This window comes from Citrus clementina, unplaced genomic scaffold (genome assembly GCF_000493195.1).
Source record: "Citrus clementina cultivar Clemenules unplaced genomic scaffold, Citrus_clementina_v1.0 scaffold_1, whole genome shotgun sequence".
Lineage (NCBI taxonomy): Eukaryota > Viridiplantae > Streptophyta > Magnoliopsida > Sapindales > Rutaceae > Citrus > Citrus x clementina.
In genome coordinates this window covers 19,603,105-19,623,833 of record NW_006263303.1, presented here as the reverse complement: position 1 = coordinate 19,623,833, position 20,729 = coordinate 19,603,105, and the positions used below count along the sequence as shown (strand labels likewise).

The 20,729-nt window shown below is 39.2% G+C and overlaps 4 protein-coding genes across 8 annotated transcripts; 3 read left to right on the top strand and 1 right to left on the bottom strand.

Moving 5' to 3' along the window:
* Positions 1–2,488: 2,488 nt before the first annotated feature.
* Positions 2,489–7,167, top strand: LOC18054409 (G-type lectin S-receptor-like serine/threonine-protein kinase At4g27290). 4 transcript variants are annotated; one of them, XM_024177578.1, is made up of 9 exons: positions 2,489–2,772; positions 2,953–3,095; positions 3,285–4,917; positions 5,154–5,285; positions 5,446–5,606; positions 5,684–5,894; positions 5,979–6,231; positions 6,313–6,463; positions 6,542–7,167. In XM_024177578.1, exons 3-9 carry the CDS (start codon positions 3,474–3,476, stop codon positions 6,845–6,847), a joined length of 2,658 nt encoding a protein of 885 aa, XP_024033346.1. In that variant the 5' UTR covers positions 2,489–2,772; positions 2,953–3,095; positions 3,285–3,473; the 3' UTR covers positions 6,848–7,167. The 4 variants fall into 4 exon arrangements, with proteins under 4 accessions (XP_024033346.1, XP_024033347.1, XP_006452075.2 ...); XM_024177579.1 differs by having other exon boundaries at positions 2,489–3,095; positions 3,285–3,400; positions 3,591–4,917; XM_006452012.2 differs by having other exon boundaries at positions 2,489–3,095; positions 5,994–6,231.
* A 90-nt stretch (positions 7,168–7,257) lies between these two features.
* On the top strand, positions 7,258–11,952 carry LOC18054408 (G-type lectin S-receptor-like serine/threonine-protein kinase At4g27290). 2 transcript variants are annotated; one of them, XM_006452009.2, is made up of 7 exons: positions 7,258–9,560; positions 9,767–9,898; positions 10,261–10,379; positions 10,457–10,667; positions 10,780–11,017; positions 11,090–11,240; positions 11,358–11,952. In XM_006452009.2, exons 1-7 carry the CDS (start codon positions 8,192–8,194, stop codon positions 11,661–11,663), a joined length of 2,526 nt encoding a protein of 841 aa, XP_006452072.2. In that variant the 5' UTR covers positions 7,258–8,191; the 3' UTR covers positions 11,664–11,952. The 2 variants fall into 2 exon arrangements, with proteins under 2 accessions (XP_006452072.2, XP_024033348.1); XM_024177580.1 differs by having other exon boundaries at positions 10,195–10,379.
* Positions 11,953–14,030: 2,078 nt separating this feature from the next.
* On the top strand, positions 14,031–16,144 carry LOC112095714. The gene is made up of 2 exons (XM_024177823.1): positions 14,031–14,871; positions 14,982–16,144. The coding sequence occupies exons 1-2, from the start codon at positions 14,031–14,033 to the stop codon at positions 16,142–16,144; spliced, it is 2,004 nt and encodes a 667-aa protein (XP_024033591.1).
* A 1,981-nt stretch (positions 16,145–18,125) lies between these two features.
* Positions 18,126–20,572, bottom strand: LOC112095713. Its single transcript, XM_024177822.1, has 4 exons — positions 20,240–20,572; positions 19,897–20,129; positions 18,586–19,692; positions 18,126–18,495 (listed from the first exon to the last, which is right to left on the bottom strand). The coding sequence occupies exons 1-4, from the start codon at positions 20,570–20,572 to the stop codon at positions 18,126–18,128; spliced, it is 2,043 nt and encodes a 680-aa protein (XP_024033590.1).
* Between the last annotated feature and the right edge of the window lie 157 nt (positions 20,573–20,729).

Below are 20,729 nucleotides of genomic sequence, written 5' to 3'. Positions count from 1 at the left end.
AGGTACTTTAATTCCAAAATATCATTTTCTAATTTTTCAATTTCTTCCACTTAAATCCAAATATGCAAATATGGTTTTCTTAGACAAAAGTTTGAATGATCAAATCATATATGTTTAACACAAAAAAGAAAATTCTACAATGCCATGATTAAAATCACGGCATAAATGTCGTGATAAACATAAATTTTATAAATTATATATAAGATTATTAACTAGAGGTAAAACCAATAAATTAATATAAGATTACTAATTATTAAAACAATAAACATGGTTTCCATAGAATTTTAGTAAAAAATAGCATATTCGTTTATTTTAATTAAACAAAGAAATACTCATAAAAAAATTATACTGAAAACAATTGGAATAAGCACTATTAAATTGGTTCAACCATAAATTCTATAGGACATTTATGATTTTTTTTTAATTTCATATAATAGTATATGTTTATTACACAAATTAATTAAGCAAAATTATTTACCTTAATGTGGATATAATCAAACAAAACAAAAATATATCTTATATTACTAGACACATATTTGATATATCAATAAAATTAAATCTAATTTTGAGCCTTATATATACTTTATACTTTATTATATATACTTTATAACGTTTTAAACTTTACTCTTTACTTATGCTTAGAGTCCATTTGGGTTGCTATTGAGAAAATGTAGAAGGATGCAAAATCACTTTATCTTACAACTATGTTAAAAAACATTAAAAGAATAGTTTTTCAAAATTTGATTTTAAGAATAGTTTTTATATTTCATAAAACATCACATTTATTATATAAGCCCAAGACTATCATTATTCAATTTAAATACAAAATCAGTAAATATATACCGTACCAAATATTATAATGAGTTTTTATTTTACATTTTTAAGCTTTTTTTTAATTTTTTTCAATAACTCTTATATTAATTTACTTATTTACATTTTATTATTAAGTTTTGAGTGTAATCTACAAAATTTATATTTTATTTTATACTAAACATTGATTCGTAAGTTTTACGTTATATTTGTAAATTTCTATTTTGCTGACTAGTAAAACATCAATTTATCATTTTTATATTAATTTACTTATTTTACCTTCTACTTCTAAGTCTAGTATTGCATTTTTAAATTTATGTTTTTTTTTCTACTTAGTATTGATTTATTAGTTTTATGTTATACTCGTAAGTTTTTATTTTGTTTACCAATAATATATCAATTTATCAGTTTTATACTAATTTATTTGTTTTACCTTCTATTTACAAGTCTTTATGTTTTATTTGCATAAGTTATGTTTAATTACAAGACATAGCTATGGTGCAATTGTGGTATTATACCACAGCTGCACCTAGCTATTGGATCCAGCTGCACACATTCACCATAGCTGGATCCAATGGCTAGGTACAGCTGTGGTATGGTACCACAGTTGCACCATAGTTAGACCCTTAATTACAATATAATATCATGATTTTTATCATGGCATCATAGAATGAAGCCTTAATGTGTGTGTGTACGACTTAATTTGAGTTAAAATTGGACTCAAATGGCTAATTTATAACTTTTTTTTTACATTGACATGCAAGAAATGGTAAAAAAAATTTTAAGTTATACAGAAAATTGATAGTAGACGAAGAGATCAATAAAGGATAATTAGAATGTATTAATAGAATCACATTAATTAGAACGTAAAAGTGTTTGTGAGGAAAAAAATAAAAAAGTGAAAATTGTTGTTCTTGTAATTATATGGGTATAAAGCATTAGAGAAAAAGTTATGGAAAGAAAAAAAATAGAGGTTTAATTGAATTTGTTCTGTCCTTCTATATAATTGCTAATAGAAATTATATAGTGGTGCTAATAGACCTATTCTTAATTGAAAGCTCTTAATTGAATTTTTTTCTTTTTTGAGAAGCTCTTGATTGAATTTGTTCTGTCCTTTTATAGAAATTATATAGGGGTACTAAGAACATCTCTAAAAAACTCTATAAATTTTACCCTTCAAATATCTATTTGTTTACCTATGTGGCAAATAGAAGAGTAAAAAAATATGTTATTCTCCAAAAGACTCTTCAAATATAAATAAGTTAATATTATTTTAATTAAATAATATTATTTTACAAGAAAAATCAATAGCAATTAAAGCATCTCTCTCTTTCTCTTATAAAATGTAATAAAATATAAATTGAAGAGGGAGAAAATAATTTTCCAAATTTAAAGAGAGAAAATTATTTTTTATTTAAAAAGTTTTAATTGAAATATTTTTTGAAATTTTAAATACTGGTGTGACTTTTAAAATAAATAATAAAAGTTTTTTTGAAAAATATTTTGATGATGCACAGCTCCGAATTTGTAAGCCCATTTAAAGTGTAATTGTGTTATGGCTTTTTGACTTTTGGCCCACCTTCTAGATTGATTGAATTAACATAATTATCCTTATATAGTTTTTATATTCACAAAAATATCTTACCAAAACACCGTTTGGCACATCAAACCAAAAAAAAAAAAAGCCCGAAAAAGTTAGGTTGGGTACTGCAGCTACGTCTCCTTCCTCACACACCGCCTGTGATTTGAAAAAGTTGGGCGGGTTATTGACTGATTTTGATTTTGGCAAAATGATAATCAATTTTGTAGAATGTATGGGGTTAGTGAATGATGTTCAATTGTTCGTTTAAAAACAAAAATGATATATGGCCTGACGGTTTGTTAACTGAACAAACTAGTGATTGTTTTCGGGTAGATGAAACGATGAATGATAATCTGATCTTGATCAATTTTATCTTTATGGTATATTTTGATGACCCATGTTTACTGACAATTCGTTAATGGTTTGATGAACATAAAAATTGATTTTTTTTTATGTATATAGCTGAGAATTTTGTCGAGAATTTTTTTTAAATGTTATTGTTCGATGGTGAATCTTTATTTATTTATTTATTTTTTTCTTTTTTCCTCCACCGTTCCGAGGTGCAAATTTGGGGATGCTATCAAAAGGAAAACAAAGTTGAATTCAGTGAAAATATGAACATTGTGTCACCAAAATCCAATGGGCAGACTTTGGCCGATTCAACTCCACTCGATTGGAATCAGTCCTCAAATGGTTATGGCTAGTGAGTCTTGCCTTATCCGCCAAGTTTTTCTATTTGGTTATGGTTAATACTTTTCTTTTCTGACAGATATTATGTTTTCTGTGGTTAGTTAATTGGTTAACAATGTGACTTGGCTAACAAAATATCACATACATTTTGTCAATATACGTATGTCGGTAACACCTGATTTTCCCTCATCTTTCTTGCTAGATTAAGACAATCATATGATAAGTCAAACAGTGATGACGGAGATGATGTTGACGATGATCAGTCTTTAGAGTTGGGTCCACGCTGAACAAGGAAAGTGAAAGGAATATTAAATTAAGGTACCGTATTGACTTAGACTATTAGGTTACTGGACAGATTGGGCAGGTGAATCCCGGTTCATTTGGGCAAACTATGCCTCCTGATTTTCTGTATTATTATTATTATTATTATTATTGCGTTAACAGAAGAAAAAAGTCAATAATTACCTCTACTGAATGCTTTCATGTTTCATCCTATTTATGGAAAAAGGAATATGAGAAAATACTGTTAGTAGAAAGCATAATCAAGCAGATGCAAGGCGCCAAAATGTTAATTATCTACTGTTTTCTGTTTTATACCATAAGAACCGCCACTGCACGAGACACCCTTAATCTTGGACAATCCATCCGAGATGGTGAGACATTAGTTTCAGCTAATGAAAGCTTTGAACTAGGATTTTTCAGTCCTGGGAAATCAAAGAGTCGGTACCTTGGAATATGGTACAAGAAAATAGGAAATGGGACAGTTATATGGGTTGCCAACAGAGATGCTCCACTTTCTGATCGCTCTGGAGCTTTAAATATCAGTAGCCAAGGAAATGGAACCCTCATCCTTCTGAATAGTACAAATGGCATTGTTTGGTCATCCAATGCATCGAGAACCCGGAATCCAGTTGCAGTGCTTTTGGAATCAGGAAATCTTGTTGTAAAAGATGGAAAGGATATTGACCCAGATAACTTTTTGTGGCAGAGCTTTGATTATCCATCCCATATCTTACTTGCAGGTATGAAACTTGGAGTAAACTTGGTTACTGGTCTGAACAGGTTCATATCATCCTGGAAGAGCACAGATGACCCTGCACAAGACGATTACGTATATGGGATAGATCCCAGTGGTGTTCCTCAAGCTGTGTTTAGGAAGGGGTCTACAATAAGATACAGAGCAGGTTCGTGGAATGGTCTTCACTGGACGGGGATGCCTCAACTGCAACCAAATCCAGTATATACGTTTGAGTATGTGTCGAATGAGAATGAGGTATTTTACAGGTTTAACCTCATTAAAAGTTCAGTACCTAGTATGATGGTGATGAATCCATTAGGGGATCCACAACGGTTGACATGGATGGAACAAACACAGAAATGGGCACCATTTGTGCCGTTCTCCGGATTGATCCTTGATCAGTGTGACAATTACGCACTATGTGGTGCATATGCTGTTTGTAACATGAATTCTAACTCAGCTAAATGTGAATGCTTGGAAGGGTTTGTACCCAAATCACCAAGTGAATGGGATCTTTTAGATAAGTCTGATGGGTGTGTTCGAAGGACTCAGTTAGATTGCGAACATGGAGATGGCTTTCTGAAGCGTGAATCAGTTAAATTGCCTGATACTCGTTTCTCTCTGGTTGATAACAAGATCAGCCTCTTGGAATGCAAGGAATTGTGTTCAAAGAATTGTTCTTGTACAGCATATGCTAATGCTGATGTCAGAGGAGGGGGAAGTGGGTGCTTACTCTGGTTTCATGACTTGATTGACATGAAAGAACTTTCAGAGAGTGGGCAAGACCTTTTTGTAAGGATGGCTGCTTCAGAACTAGGTATCCTTTCTTTCCCTTCTTTCCGTTATAGTAACATTATTCTATTAATTTTAGTGACAAGCTTATTTTATTTCAAAGTACACTCTTTTTTGTCCGTGGTAATTTCGTTGCAGTTACTGCATAAATTTGGAATTTCTGATGTATCTTATCAATGACATTATTAAGTCCATCCTTGAGACTTTAGTTGAATTTATTGTACGTGAACTCAAGAATATAGTTCCATTGCAATTTTCCAGATGATATTGAGAGAAAAAAACCCAAGAAGAAAAAGAAAGTGGCGATCGTAATCACATCTGTATTGTTAGTCACCGGAGTAATTTTATTAGGAGGGTTCGTGTATTTGTGGAAAAGGCGACACCGAAAGCAAGGTTAGTCAGCTCATGAAATACTTTGTTGATTTCATAAAGTATCAGAGATGGAAACTGTTGCACGAAATTAAACACTTATGCACAATAATTCTTTAATGTTAATCTTTAATTTTGAAGAAAATCAATTGTTTTTAAGGGAGTCAATTTCCTACCTTTCCAGGGAAGACTGATGGTAGCAGTAAATTGGATTACAATGACAGAGGCAACCGAGAAGAAGAAATGGAATTACCAATATTTGATTGGATGGCCATAGCTAATGCTACTGAAAACTTCTCAGACAAAAACAAGTTGGGGGAGGGTGGTTTTGGACCAGTTTACAAGGTAAAATAACATTATGCAGTTTGACCGTACCATTTTAATGTAACAAGAAGCTTACATCTGTAACCGGTGATTTCTAGGGAGTGCTTATAGAGGGGCAAGAAATTGCGGTTAAAAGACTTTCAAAAAGTTCCGGACAAGGAATGGAGGAGTTCGAAAATGAAGTCCTTTTGATTGCTAAACTTCAGCACCGAAATCTTGTGAAGCTTATCGGTTGTTGCACTCAAAGAGATGAAAGGATGTTAATTTATGAATACCTGCCCAACAAAAGCCTGAACGACTTTATTTTTGGTTTTCTCTACACTGAACATTTTTTCTGGTCATTTTTTTCTTCTCTTTTGAGAACTTATCCTTAGTTGATCGAAACTAAGTTAGATGTTAATGTTTCAGATGTTACAAGAAGCAAATTTCTGGATTGGAGCAAACGATGCCAAATCATTGGAGGAATTGCTCGTGGTCTTCTTTATCTTCATCAAGACTCTAGGCTGAGGATTATACACAGAGATCTAAAAGCCAGTAATGTTTTGTTAGATAATGAGATGAACCCTAAGATTTCAGACTTTGGCATGGCTAGGGCATTTGGGATAGACCAGACTGAGGCAAACACTAATAGAGTTGTTGGTACATAGTAAGTGAGCTTGCATTTGTTCATTATTCTCTTTTTATAACCCGTGAACTTACCAATTCTTTTGCATTGTAACTCTTTCAGCGGTTATATGCCTCCTGAGTATGCAATAGATGGGCTATTCTCAGTGAAATCTGATGTTTTCAGCTTTGGTGTTTTGGTACTAGAGATAGTGTGTGGTAAGAGAAATAGAGGATTTTACCATGCAGATCACCACCACAATCTTCTTGGACATGTAAGGCTATTGACTGAGAAGCTTCGAGAAGCCCTGCAATGACTGTTTAATTATGGCATTTTTTTCAATCTTTTTCAGGCCTGGCGGCTGTGGATAGAAGAGAGACCGGTAGAACTAATCAATAAATCACTAGGTGGCTCTTATTCTTTATCAGAAGTATTACGATGCATTCAGGTTGGTCTGTTATGTGTTCAACAACGGCCTGAAGACCGGCCAAACATGTCATCTGTGGTTCTAATGTTGAGTGGTGAAAGGTCACTGCCTCAACCGAAGCAGCCTGGATTTTTCACAGAGAGGAACCCACCCGAATCAGGGTCCTCATCAAGTAAGCGAAGCTTACTCTCAACCAATGAGATCACCATCTCATTAATAGAGGGTCGATAAGAAAACACCAGTTTACATCGATCAAAGGTTTTCCTGTAAATCGCAAGCAGTAGATAATGCTGGAGCTGGTCTACAAGTAATGGTTTACAAATTGCAGGTGTTTAAAGGTGTTGTCGGTAATCAGTATCCCTTTAAATTATGCACCAGACTAGGTCAATGACTATTGATTGGCCTCCTGCAGGAAGGTTAAAGGTATTCAAATAGTATTGTCAGTATCTTGACTAACTGCAATAAATGTCTTATTTTTAGAATCTTATTTCGTGAAAATGTTTGTGATCTCCAGAATTAATCATCATATCTATCATGGATGTTGTTTTCTTTATCACCCCTTTTTTTCACACTCTGCAATGCAATTCTTTAATTCTATTTGTTTGTTTGAGCAAAGTTCTTAATTTTTTGCAATTATTTTTATAAGTTTTGATTTTGAAAAAATGCAGTCCCATTTGATAAGGTAGATAACTGAAATTTTTGAAAGCTCATTTCATTTCCAGTGTGGGGCTAATGGCCCCGCTTAGGCATTGTGACATATTTTAACTTCATAACCCCTGAAAGAAAGATAAAAAGTAATGGAATTTTTAAACATTCCACCTCCAGTATTGCCTTTGATTTTAACAGAAAATGGTGGTCAACTGAGTGAGGTTCCTACGTGCAGCAAAGTTGTGTACTTTGTGAAGAATCAAGAGGTTATTTGGGAAGCCAGCTCACTGACTTATTATGATTAGTTTTTATTATCAGCAACGAAATTCATTTTTGGAATCGTTGTGGCTTGCTTAGATTCTCGGGTTTGCTGAATGTTTGGTCACCAACAACTCTTGGTTTCTATGTTATTTTATTTCATATATTGGGTGGGTGTTGTTATTCCATAAATCATGGGGTTAGTATAACAAAAAATTAGGGTCTGTAGATTAATTTCCCCAAAAAAAAAGAAAAGAAAAGGTCTGTAGATTTGCCTTATGTGCCAAGATTTCTGTAATAGTAGTCACGGACCTCATGGCTGACAGAATCGTACTCCACATGAACACCCCATTTTCCCTAAATCGTTCTTGCCAGTATAAAAAGGATGTGTTAGATCCAAAAGTCTTGAAGCTGTTGAGTAAATTATCTGGGCCCCTTGAAAGCTACTTGAGTAAATTGAAGGAAAATGAAAGGGTAGCTGGCTATCTTGAATCAGACGTCCATAAAGCACGATATTTTGCCTCTGCCCTCAGAAACAAGGTTAATTGACAACAATTGACAGGTTACGTCCAATTCATTTGGGAGGCATATTGCTCATGACTTTTCAACATTTTGGGTGTGAAAAGTGCTTACCTATTAAGAATTTCAGCCAACTGTCCATCAAGGTGTATGGTATCTGTACTAATGCCTTTCATTCTAACATTGGCAACAAATTGTATGAAACAAGCTATTAGTATAAGCATGAGCAAGATGGAAGGCTTCAATTTGTTAATTATCTACAGCTTTCTGTTTTATATTATCAGTGCTGCCAGAACACTAGATACCATCAGTCTTGGCCAGTCCATCAAAGATGGTGAGACATTAGTTTCTGCTAAAGCAAGCTTTGAATTAGGGTTTTTCAGTCCAGGGAATTCAAACATTCGGTACCTGGGAATATGGTACAAGAAGATAGCAGAGGGGACTGTTACCTGGGTTGCCAATAGAGATGCTCCACTTTCTGATCGCTCAGGAGTTCTAAGAATTAATGGCGAAAGGAATGGAATTCTTGTCCTTCTGAATAGCACAAATGACACTGTTTGGTCATCCAATTCTTCAATTAGTGCACAGAAACCTGTTGCAGCGCTTATGGAATCAGGAAATCTTGTTGTGAAAGATGGAAAAGATAATAACCCAGATAATATCTTGTGGCAGAGCTTTGATTATCCATGTGATACCTTGTTACCAGGTATGAAATTAGGAATAAACTTGGGTACTGGTCTGAACAGGTTTTTATCGTCCTGGAAGAGCACAGACGACCCTGCTCGTGGTGATTTCACATATGGGTTAGATCCTCGTGGTATTCCGCAACTAGTTCTTAGAAAGAATTCTATAATAACATTTAGAGCAGGCTTGTGGAACGGTCTTCATTGGACGGGGGTTCCTCAGCTCCAACCAAATCCAGTATATACATTTGAATATGTGTCAAATGAGAAAGAGGCATTTTATACGTATAATCTCAGTAATAGTTCAGTGCCTTCCAGGATGGTGATAAACCCGGCAGGTACTGTGCAGCGTTACACGTGGATGGAAAGAACGAAGACTTGGACATTGTTCTCTCGGTTTTCTGGAGTGACGCTTGATCAGTGTGACAGTTATGCACTATGTGGGGCATATGCTAGTTGTAACATCAATTCTAACTCTCCTGAATGTGAATGCTTGCAAGGGTTTGTACCCAATTCTCAACGAGAATGGGATATGCAATATAAGTCTGGTGGGTGTGTTCGCAGGACTCCATTGGATTGCAAACATGGAGATGGCTTTCTGGAGCACAAAGCAGTGAAATTGCCTGATACACGTTTCTCTTGGGTTGATAAGAACATCACTCTTTGGGAATGCAAGGAGTTGTGTTCTAAGAATTGTTCTTGCACAGCATATGCCAATGCGGATGTCAGAGGACGAGGAAGTGGGTGCTTGCTTTGGTTCCATGACCTGATTGACATCAAAGAACTTCCTGAGAGTGGTCAAGACCTTTTTATACGGATGGCTGCATCAGAACTAGGTATCCCCTTCTTTTCCTTCTGCTCTTTTTACTAACAGCAATCTATTAAATCTAGGGTAATTTCTTTGCAGATGCTGCGTAAATTTAGAATTTCTGATGTATATTGTTAATGACATTATTTGCTCCAAACTTGCTAATTCTGTTGAATCTATTGTGTTTCTACTCAAGAATATATATATTTTTGAAACTCTATTACAACTTTTCAGATAATGTTGAGAGAAGAAGACAATCCAAGAATAAAAAGCAAGTGATGATCATAATAACATCCATATCATTGGCTACAGCAGTTATTTTCATAGGAGGGCTCATGTACAGGCGGAAAAAACACAGTAATCAAGGTAAATTACTGTAATAATGTGGCATCAGTTCAGCTACATCTTGTAACTTTTGTGTGGCTAGTTTGAGGTGTGATTACCTCTTTTCTATGTTTTGCTGCTACATTTTTATTTTATTTCAATAAAATCACCTTACTTAGGTGAGGATTCATCGAAAAGGAAAAAAAAAGAAAGAAAAAGGTAAATAAGCTCATGAATCATGATCATGAAACACCATTTTGATTTCATTAAGTATCAGATAGAGGAAACTTTTGCACCAAATTAAACATTTATGCATAGCAATGAGCGTTCTTCATTAGTTTTGAAGATTCCTACAATTTCATGGAAGACTGATGACAGCCATAAATTGAATTACATTGTCAAAGGCAACGAAAAAGAAGAAATGGAACTACCAATATTTGATTTGAAGATCATAGCTAATGCCACGGATAATTTCTCAGAGAAAAACAAGTTAGGAGAGGGTGGTTTTGGACCAGTTTACAAGGTAACATTATATTATGTGATTAGTCTATACCATTTTCATGTAAAACGAAGCTTACTTCTGTGACCAATGATTCGTAGGGAATGTTGATAGAGGGGCAAGAAATTGCAGTTAAAAGGCTTTCAAAAGGCTCTGGACAAGGAATGGAGGAGTTCAAAAATGAAGTCCTTTTGATTGCTAAACTTCAGCACCGAAATCTTGTGAAGCTTCTTGGTTGTTGCACTCAAAGAGATGAACGGATGTTAATTTATGAATACCTGCCCAACAAAAGCCTGGACTACTTCATTTTTGGTTTGATATTCCATAAATTCGAGTCATTCTTGTCTTACAGTAATTATTTTCATATTCTCTTTTTCAGAACTTAAGCAAAGGGCTGATCTCACCTAGGATGATGAATTTTCAGATACAACCAGAAGCAAATTATTGGATTGGAGCAAACGAAGCCACATTATTGCTGGAATTGCTAGAGGGCTTCTTTATCTTCATCAAGACTCTAGGCTGAGGATAATACACAGAGATCTTAAAGCCAGTAATGTTTTATTAGATAATACGATGAACCCGAAGATTTCAGACTTTGGCCTGGCTAGATCATTTGGGGTAGATCAAACTGAGGCTAACACTAAAAGAGTTGTTGGAACATAGTAAGTGAGCTTGTTTTTATTTTCTTTATATAATCAGTGAACTCACCAATTGTTTTGCACCAACTTTTTCAGTGGCTACATGTCTCCTGAGTATGCAATAGATGGACTATTTTCAGTAAAATCCGATGTCTTTAGCTTTGGTGTTTTGGTATTAGAGATAATTTGTGGAAAGAAAAACAGAGGATTTAACCATGCTGATCATGATCACAACCTTCTTGGACATGTAAGTCTTTAAACTGAGTAACAAAGAATTAGGCCAAAACTAATCATATAATTATAGAATCTCTACAAAGAGTGAGATGTTTAATTATGGCATCTTTTCTTTTTCAATCTGTTTTAGGCTTGGCGACTGTGGATAGAAGAAAGACCTTTGGAACTAATAGATCAATCACTAGATAACTCTTGCTCTTTCTCTGAAGCATTACGATGCATTCAGGTTGGTCTTTTATGTGTACAACAACGACCAGAAGACAGGCCAAACATGTCATCTGTGGTTCTGATGTTGAGTGGCGAAAGGTCACTGCCTCAACCTCAGCAGCCTGGATTTTTCACAGGAAGAAATCTACCTGAATCAGAGTCCTCATCAAGCAGGCAGTACTCAGCTTCGACCAATGAAATCACCTTATCAGTGTTAGAGGCTCGTTAAGAAAGCAGCCAGTTTACTTAAATCAAAGGGGTTTCCTGTACATTCCAATCTATAAGCAATTGGTTTACAAATTACAAGTGCACAAAAAGCTATTGAAGCTGTCCCTTTTAAATAATCATCAAGCAGAAAGGTGATCATTGATTGCCCAACCTCCTCTAGGAAGGTTAACAATGTTCTAAAGGTCTTGTTTACTTCCAATATATAAGATCTCCAGTGTTAATCATCATTATCTAATTGACTAATTCTACTATCGATGTGGTCTTCTCTCTTATTTCGTGTACAATCATGCTGTCCAGTTCTTATGTTTATTTGTTGGTTTCAACTACATATGTTCTCAATATATAGCGTTAGATACTGAATAACACAACTCCATGTCCCCATCTATCAATGCAAGTAACTTAAATTTTTGAGAGGATTTCATTTTCATTGTGTGCTGCTGCCTCACACTAAGGCAGTTAGGCATTGTCACATATGCTAACTTCATAAACAACCTAAAAGGAGGGCCGGGGGGGGGGGGGGGGGGGGGGTGGACGAAATTGGAACTTGGCATTCCACCTCTAGTACTGTCTTTTATTTAATGACAGAAAAATTGGGTCAACTGAGTTGATCCAGTCCTCTCCTTAATAAAGACTCATCAGTTTATTTGCCAAGCCAGCTCATTGATTGATTATGACTAGTTTTTATTATCAATTCCGAAATGGTTCCAGTTGTTGATATTAAATAATGACAACTGCTAAAGGATGATTATTCAAAATTTGGATTTCTTCTTTTGAATGCACTTTTTCGTTTTGTGGTTTTTGCAAAAGCAAGATATCTGGATCACCATTATTTGATTCATTATTGAAGAAATCCATTTTCTTTAAAACGAAATTCCGTTTGAGCGTAAGTGTAACAATTAAAATACAGATAGTTTTGAATACACACTTGGTAGTTGCAGCACAAGCATTGTGAATCACCATTATCTGATTCATTATTGAAGAAACCCATATTGTTTAAAACAAAATTCCTTTGAGGGTAAATGTTGATGCTGAAATCTGTTCGCCCTTTATCCGACCCGATTTTTCACCAACGTTTATATGTTTGATGGAACGATATCGCTATCTCCTCGCCTTAACGATCGCTTACGTCACTAGATTGAAATTATCCCTTTTTATCTTGCTAATCCTGCGTTCACAAAGAAATGGATCAGAGACGCCGGTGGTTTTACCGGCGTAAACCCTCCGATGCCTAAGTTAGCACAAGGTGTTTATGGGAAAACAGTTCAATTTAGATTTCGGAATGGCTTACGATTCACTCTCAATTTATGCAGAAAAACAGTCTAGTTTCAATTTGGCAGAGTATTCCCTTCTCTCTCAGTTTTTTCATCCTTTTCTTCATCGATTTCTTCCTCTTTTATAGCCGCTGTCCCACGTTTCCGTTCACCCTTCATCCCCCTTTTTCGGGTAGGGGCAGCCCCTCATGGGACTCTAACTGCTACATTGTGGGCAAACGTGGGATATCGCGTCTCCCTCAACGGTTCTGGGAAAAACACAACTATCATGATTCTGTGAGATCGTGTTCCCGCTCTTTGGGGGATGGGTATTGGCTCGGTATATGTCTCTGGTTTGTATATTCCTCTGGCTGGTATTCGTCTCTGGTTGGCCCATGTTTGTAGAAGGCTTATTATCAGTGTTCTGCTCGTACCATTCAGCTAAGGTGATCTACCCCGGGGTGGGGATGATGGCATGGCCGAGCTGGTGTTCTTATTTACCTAACACTAGTCCCCTAGTTTTTGGTCTTGCGAGTGAAATGAGTTGAGAGTAGAAACTGATAATCGAATCTTACTGATCCTGGGACCTAGTCATCTGGTCTTCTGTTTACTGGGATGGACCTGAGGTTCCATTTTTCGTATGGGGAGATTTTTATCTGAGCGTGGGCCTTTATAAGCATATCCATTGCATATCTGAGCTTGCGTCTCGTCTGGCCTCTTATAACGATTAGTGACGTGGCACTTCCCGACTCTTTGAATTTGAAATTTGAAACGACGAGTTATCCATCCTCGATATACGGTGAGTGAGCTGGCATCCTCATCACTTAAACGCTTCTATTTCCTCCTTTTCGTTTCAAATCCCTAGATTGAAATCATCATCGTTTTGTTATTCGTTTCTCCGCCGTTAGCCAACTCCTTCTTTGAACTTTGCTCACACCTCCCGCGTCCGGAGTATCCATTTGCTGGGTGTTTTCTCTGTCATGGCAGCGCTATCAGTGCCAGTCTATTCCAGGTATAGCCTTTAACCTCTTCTTTGGTTGTTGTTGATTGGGTTCTGTATTCCCCCTTTTTGTATTCGTGTACTCGGGTTTGCTTTGGTTTTCTTTTGAAATTTCGATATGTCAAATCGGAGAAGGAAGTTAATTGCAGATGAGAGTGACGAAGAAACAGAGGATTCAAACCTTAACTTGTCAATACCCACTGATTTTTTACGTCCCTCCAGTAGTGTAGGTCCCTCCCATGGTAGGGATACCCTTGAGTACCCACATCCCTTGACTACTTCACCCTCCCCTGAATTAGAGCTTATAGGAAATAGAGGTGGACTTACGTCGGGCTCTGGTGAGAACCATAGTTCTGGTGGGGTTGGGGTCCCTGAGGAAGTGGGTGATGGTGAGGGAAGCAGTTTCGAGCTGAGCCGACCCCCTAAGAAGAGAAACTTTGGCCATAGGGTGGAGGCAGATTCTTACCCTATTGACTACATAGCTTGTGCCACCACCTCAACCAATCTGTTCAAGCTTAGGAATTTTTACAACATTCTTGAGGAGGTTCTCCTTGTAGTTCTTGGGAAATGCGACGTTCCTAGTCGGCCTCCAAGGGGGTATGTAACGATGCACCTGGAGAGTTTCAAATTAGGAGCTCGGCTGCCCCTTCAGCGTTACTTTGCCAAGATATTGGGTGGTATGCACCTGGCCTCAGGTCAGCTTCATCCAAATGGGTGGAGGGTTCTCTCGGCTATGTACGTGTTATGGGAGAGGTGTGGTTCAAAGGAGCTCTCCCTTGTTGAAGTAAAGCATTTATACCAGTTGAGGAGTAGCCCGAAGGAAACAGGCTGGTATTACTTCATGTCGAGCTCTGCGAAGAGGAAGCCAATCACCAGCTTCCCCTCCTTGTATAAAAATTGGAAGAATAAATTCTTTTTTGCTGGAGGAAGTTGGTGTCCGGCAGCTCGTTCGCTTGGTGGTGATATTTACTTTCCAACACATTTTGTCACCCCAGGTCGTTCATTTTTTGCCTATATTCTTTCTCAAATTGTGACTTATTGGGTTCTTTAACTTTGTTTTCTCTTTCAGAATTGTGGGGTTTGATTAAGGAACTTGAAGACCGACCTTTGCTCCAGGTGGAAATTGCTCTGGTGAACGCGTTTACTTGCCAAGACCTCTTGTCACCAACAAACCTGGTCGGTTCGGGTTTAGTGGACATAGCTGCTGAAATAGATAATAAGATCCTCAGCGCTATGACTAGAAAGTGTGGTCGGGCTCCAAGCAGCTCCAGCAACCCTCCTCCTCCTTTGAAGAAAGTCAATGTTGGCCAACCCAAGGCTTTTGTTCCTGCTCTGCCCCCTCCTCCTCCTCGGAAAAATGGTGGGGAGAAGGTGAGTGATAAAAGTCCTGAGGTCAGCATCCAGTCTGGGGACCGGTCTTCTCCTCTTCTATCTCGGGATCAAGGTGACTACCTGAGCCCGTACCAGAGGGATTACGGCAAATCAGTGGGGCCCAAGATGGTGAAGGACATCGACAGTATGAACCTCTCCGAGTTGGCTGGATCCGTTCAAAGAGTCTCCTTCAAGCTGGCCACCCTGGTTTCGTGCTACAATAACAGGTCCACGCGCCATGAGAGGAGGCTTCAAGCTGACAATCAGGATTTGAAGAAAAAAGCTGAATCTGCTGATCGCTCGAAGGAGAAGCTGGCTAAGTTGAACAAGCATATCACGGACCTGGAGGAGAAAGTTGCGGTTGCTGAGTCCACCACCTCCAAACTTGAGGGTGAGTTAGGTGACCTGAAGTCTGATCTTCAGGCTACTCAAAGTGAAAGAGATACTTTGAGGACCGCCCTTGAGGGAGAAATCAAATCTTTGAGTGAGCAGTTGGCTGAGGCGAAAGGCAAATCTGTTGATGTGGATGATCAGCTGGATGCAGAGTACGACTCTGGGGTTGCTTTCTGCTATAAGTGCATCATGTCTGTGCTTAAAGAAGAATATCCCGAGCTGGACATGAGCAAGCTGGAGGCTGGAGTGCAGAGATATATGGCTGAGGCCAACCAGAGAGATAAGGAGCAGGGTGACCAGGATCAGATGGAGGCTCCTTTAGATGGGGTGCAGGAGGGGGAAGCTGGGGGTCGTGCTCTTGAGGTGGGTCAAGGGTCCATGCCTCCTCCTCCCGGTGTTGCTGATCTTCCACCTCCCGAGATTGCTGATCCTTCAACTGCTGAAGCCGTCGACCCTCCTAATTTTTAGGTCTATTTTTGTATAAACTCTAAATTTTCATCTGTTTTGTAAACATTTTGAGCATAAATTTTAGATGCTTTCTATTGGCTCTTCTGTTGTGGTTTTGCTTATAGCTCGTTTCTGCAAATTGCCTTAACGCTTTTAGTTGGCTTCGCCTGCTAGTCCTTTAATCGACTGAGTAGGAATATGCATTTGTTTGCCATAACCAAATTTGTAGATTTGCCTGCTGGTCCTTTAGGCGACCGACCAGGAATAGGCACTTGCTTGCCTTAATAAAAATTTCGTAGAATTACCTGCTAGTCTTTCGTTGACCGAGCGGGAATAGGCACTTGTTTGCCAAAGTAGAATTTTGTAGCATTGCCTGCTAGTCTTTCGTTGACCGAGCAGGATTAGGCACTTGTCTGCCTTAGTAGAATTTTGTAAAATTTCCTGCTGGTCTTTGTTGACCGAGCAGGAGCAGACACTTGCTTGCCTTAGTGAAAATTTCGTAAAAATGCCTGCTGGTCCTTAGGCGACCGAGCAGGAATAGGCACTTGCTTGCCTTATTAAAATTTCGTAAAAATACCTGCTGGTCCTTAGGCGACTGAGTAGGAATAGGCACTTGCTTGCCTTAATAAGATTTCGTGAAAATGTCTGCTGGTCCTTAGGCGACCGAGCAGGAATAGGCACTTGCTTGCCTTAATAAGATTTCGTGAAAATGCCTGCTGGTCTTTAGGGGACCGAGCAGGAATAGACACTTGCTTGCCTTATTAAAACTTAATAGATTCTGCTAGCAGGGGAATTTCATACTGAATTCATCTTTATTGAAACTTGCATGAGTTACAGAAATATGGAATATATGCATATGTCACAAGTCATCATGCATTCAACAGAAATAACTTATCGAAATAAATACTTGGCAAAGCACTTTGCTTACTGGAAGTACTTCTTCAAGTGTTCGGCGTTCCATGACCTCTTCACATCTCGTCCATCTGGGTAAGCCAGCTTGTAAGCTCCTGGTCCAGTCGCTCGTATTACCCTGTAAGGGACTTCCCATTTCGGGCCAAGAGCGCCATGGTTAGGATCCCTAGTGTTTTAGTTCAACTTCCTAAACACCCAATCTTCTGCTCGGAACTGCCTCACGCGTACATTCTTGTTGTAATAACACATGATTCTTTGCTGACATTGGGTCACTCTCTGTGAGGCCCCTTCCATTTTCTCCTCCAACAGGTCCAGGTTCAAGTAGATCTGCTCGTCGTTTTGCTCCTCGTTGAAGTATTCTGTTCGATGTGTCCCCACTCCAATTTCTGCTGGGATTACCGCCTCATGACCAAAAGGTAAAGCAAACGGGGTTTCCCCCGTGGCAGTTTTGTGGGTTGTCCGGTAAGCCCATAACACTCCTGGTAGCTCGTCGACCCAAGCTCCCTTCTTCTCTCCCAGCCTGGTTTTCAGGAGTTTCTTTATTACTTTGTTTGCTGCTTCCACTTGTCCGTTTGCTTGGGGGTGTGCTGGGGTGCAGAATTTCAGGTCCACCCCCAAGTTTTGGCAAAATTCTCTGAAGTTGTTGTTGTCAAACTGCCTCCCATTGTCTGTAATGATGGTATAGGGGATCCCGTATCTGCAGATGATGTTCTTCCAAATAAAATCTGTTGTTTTTCTCTCCGTGATTTGACTGAGGACTCCCACTTCTACCCATTTGGTAAAGTAATCTATAACTACAATTGCATGCGTTGCTGCTCCTCGGCCTTTAGGTAATGGGCCAATCAGGTCAATTCTCCACTGAGCAAAAGACCATGGGGATGACATAGTGGTTAGCCTTTCTGGGGGCTGACCAGGAACCTCTGAAAAGCTCTGGCAAACCTTACAATTTCTTGCCATTCCCTTCGTATCCTGGTGTATGGTCGGCCAAAAGTATTCTTGCCGGAGTGCCTTGAAAGCCAAAGTTCTCGCCCCCGAATGGTTGCCACAAATTCCTTCATGAATTTCTCTCAGCACATAATTTGCTTCCTCGTCATCCAAACATCTTAAAAGGGGTAAGGTGAATCCTCAGCGGTAGCGTATACCTTGCCGCCCTACATTTCAACTTCCTTGCTTGCTTCCTGTCCTCCGCTAAGATGCCTTCTCGGATATATGAGAGAGTAGGGTCCATCCAGGATTCTTCGGTGCTCACCCGCATTACTTCTGCTTTTTCCCCTATGCTTGGCGAGGTTCTCACTTCCAGTGGAACTGACTTGGGTAATTTTGGGTCTGCAATTGTGGCCATTCTGGCCAATATATCTGCTCGGTAATTTTCATTCCGGGATATCTGCTTTATTTCTACCTCTTGGAAGAGCTCAACCTTTTGCCTCACCTTTTTCAAATAAAGCCCCAACTTCTCTTCCCTTACTTAGAATTGGTCGCAGAGCTGATTACAGACTAGCTGAGAATCTGCTCGGATTTCTATTTTCTCTGCTCGTAGTGCGTGTGCAAACCCGAGCCCAGTAATGAAAGCCTCATATTCAGCTTGGTTATTCGTAAGCTGGAACTCGAATTTTACTGCATAGGATACCTCGACCCCTTCTGGGCTCCGTATTACAACTCGTGCTCCGCATCCATGTTCACTACGTGACCCATCCACTATTACCAGCCACACCCCCTTTGGATTCTCCTGTTCCACTGGTTGCTCCTCCTGAACTTCTGCCCCTAGTTCAACACGGTCAACCATAAAATCAGCCAGGGCTTGGGCCTTGATTGCACCTCGGGGTTTATAGGATATGTCGAACTCGCTCAGCTCCACGGACCACTTTACTAACCGACCAGATGCATCTGGTTTTTGGAGCGTTTGTCGAAGGGGTTGGTCAGTCATTACAACTATCGGGTGGGCCTGAAAATATGGTCTGAGCTTGCGTGCTGCCGTTATTAGAGTTAGTGCCCATTTCTCCATCAGTGGATATCTGGTTTCTGCGTCTACCAGGGCCTTGCTAGTGTAGTATACTGGGTGTTGCTTCCCTTCGTCTTCTCTGACTAATACCGAGCTGGTAGCCCATTTTGAGATTGCCAAGTACAAAAACAGCTGGTCACCTTCTCTCGGAGGTGATAATAGCGGGGCGCGAGCTAGATATTCCTTCAACTGCCCAAACGCCTCCTCATATTCTGGTGTCCATTTCATCTTTCTCCCTTTCTTTATGGTTTGGAAGAAAGGGTGACATTTATCTGTGGCCCGCGAGATGAATCGGTTTAATGCTGCCAATTTCCCTGTGAGGCTCTGCACCTCCTTAACTGTTCGTGGGGACCTCATTTCTGTTATCGCCCGTATTTTCTCCGGGTTGGCCTCGATCCTTCGGTGGCTCACCATGAATCCCAAAAATTTGTCCGAGCTGACCCCAAATGCACATTTCTCCGGGTTTAGCTTCATTTCATACCTCCTCAGCAATTCGAAGGTCTCTTCCAAGTGCTTCACATGATCCTTCAGTTCTTTAGACTTTGTGATCATATCGTCCACATATACCTCTATAGTGTGACCGATTAATGGTTTGAAGACCTTGTTCACTAACCTTTGATAGGTAGCTCTTGTATTTTTCAGGCCAAAAGACATCACCCTGTAACAAAACAAACCCATGTTAGTTATAAAGGTGGTACTCTACTCGTCCTGCTCGTTCATGGGTATTTGGTTGTATCCTGAAAAGGCATCCATGAAACTGAGCAGACTATGCCCCGCTGTTGAATCCACCAATTGATCTATTTTTGGTAAGGGAAAACTGTCCTTCGGGCATGCCTTATTAAGGTCTGTGAAATCCACACACATTCTCCATTTCCCGTTGGCCTTCTTCACCAACACTACGTTGGAAATCCACTCCGGGTATTTAACTTCCCTTATAAATCCCGCTTTCAACAGCTTCTTCACTTCGGCATTTATGGCCTCGTACCTTTCTTGGTTAAAGTACCTCATTTTCTGCCTCACCGGCCTTGCCCCTTTCTTAATTGCCAGCTTGTGGCAAGCTATCCCGCGATCAATACCTGGCATGTCCTCATGAGACTAGGCAAATATATCTGCATGGGACTATAGGCATTTCACCAGCTCGCCTTTTATTGCTCGCCCAATTCTGACCCGACTTTAACCACTCTGCTCGGGTTACTCTTGCTTACAACAATCTCCTCCAGCTTCTCAACAGGTTCCTGGCGACCCTTTTTAGAATCTCCTCGGTTATCTAGAGAGGTAACTTGTAGTGTCTCCTTGGCTGCTGTAGCATAACAGCTCATCGCCATTCTCTGGTTGCCTTTTACTACGCCAACAACTCCGTTTACTCTGTACTTCAGTGCCAGGTAATGTGTGGATACAACGCACTGGCTTACCCTCATGAAATGTCGTCCCAGTATCATTTGGTAAGGGCTTCTTTCTTCTACCACAACAAAGTCCAGCATTATTGTTCTCTCAAACGGCTTTGGTCCCACCGTAATTGGAAGTTCGATGATCCCCATAGGGGTTAACCATCCTCCCCAAATCCCTTCAGGGATGTATTTGTCTGCTCCAGTTTTAAGTATGAAATTCCCATATCATCTAGGGCCGACTTGAACAGTATATCAACTGAGCTACCCGTGTCTACCAGTATTTGCTGCAATTCTGTACCGGCCACCA

Coding starts and splice junctions, on each gene's coding strand:
- LOC18054409 (XM_024177578.1), top strand. CDS start 3,474: ATGCCTCCTGATTTTCTGTATTATTATTATTATTATTATTATTGCGTT. Junction 5,607..5,683: donor GTTTTGGACCAGTTTACAAG/GTAAAATAACAT, acceptor GGTGATTTCTAG/GGAGTGCTTATAGAGGGGCA. Junction 6,464..6,541: donor ACCACAATCTTCTTGGACAT/GTAAGGCTATTG, acceptor AATCTTTTTCAG/GCCTGGCGGCTGTGGATAGA.
- LOC18054408 (XM_024177580.1), top strand. CDS start 8,192: ATGGTATCTGTACTAATGCCTTTCATTCTAACATTGGCAACAAATTGT. Junction 10,380..10,456: donor GTTTTGGACCAGTTTACAAG/GTAACATTATAT, acceptor AATGATTCGTAG/GGAATGTTGATAGAGGGGCA. Junction 11,018..11,089: donor AAAAGAGTTGTTGGAACATA/GTAAGTGAGCTT, acceptor CAACTTTTTCAG/TGGCTACATGTCTCCTGAGT.
- LOC112095714 (XM_024177823.1), top strand. CDS start 14,031: ATGTCAAATCGGAGAAGGAAGTTAATTGCAGATGAGAGTGACGAAGAA. Junction 14,872..14,981: donor GGCAGCTCGTTCGCTTGGTG/GTGATATTTACT, acceptor TTTCTCTTTCAG/AATTGTGGGGTTTGATTAAG.
- LOC112095713 (XM_024177822.1), bottom strand. CDS start 20,572: ATGGGGATCATCGAACTTCCAATTACGGTGGGACCAAAGCCGTTTGAG. Junction 20,130..20,239: donor AGAAGCTGGAGGAGATTGTT/GTAAGCAAGAGT, acceptor ATATTTGCCTAG/TCTCATGAGGACATGCCAGG. Junction 19,693..19,896: donor GCCAACGGGAAATGGAGAAT/GTGTGTGGATTT, acceptor GTTTTGTTACAG/GGTGATGTCTTTTGGCCTGA.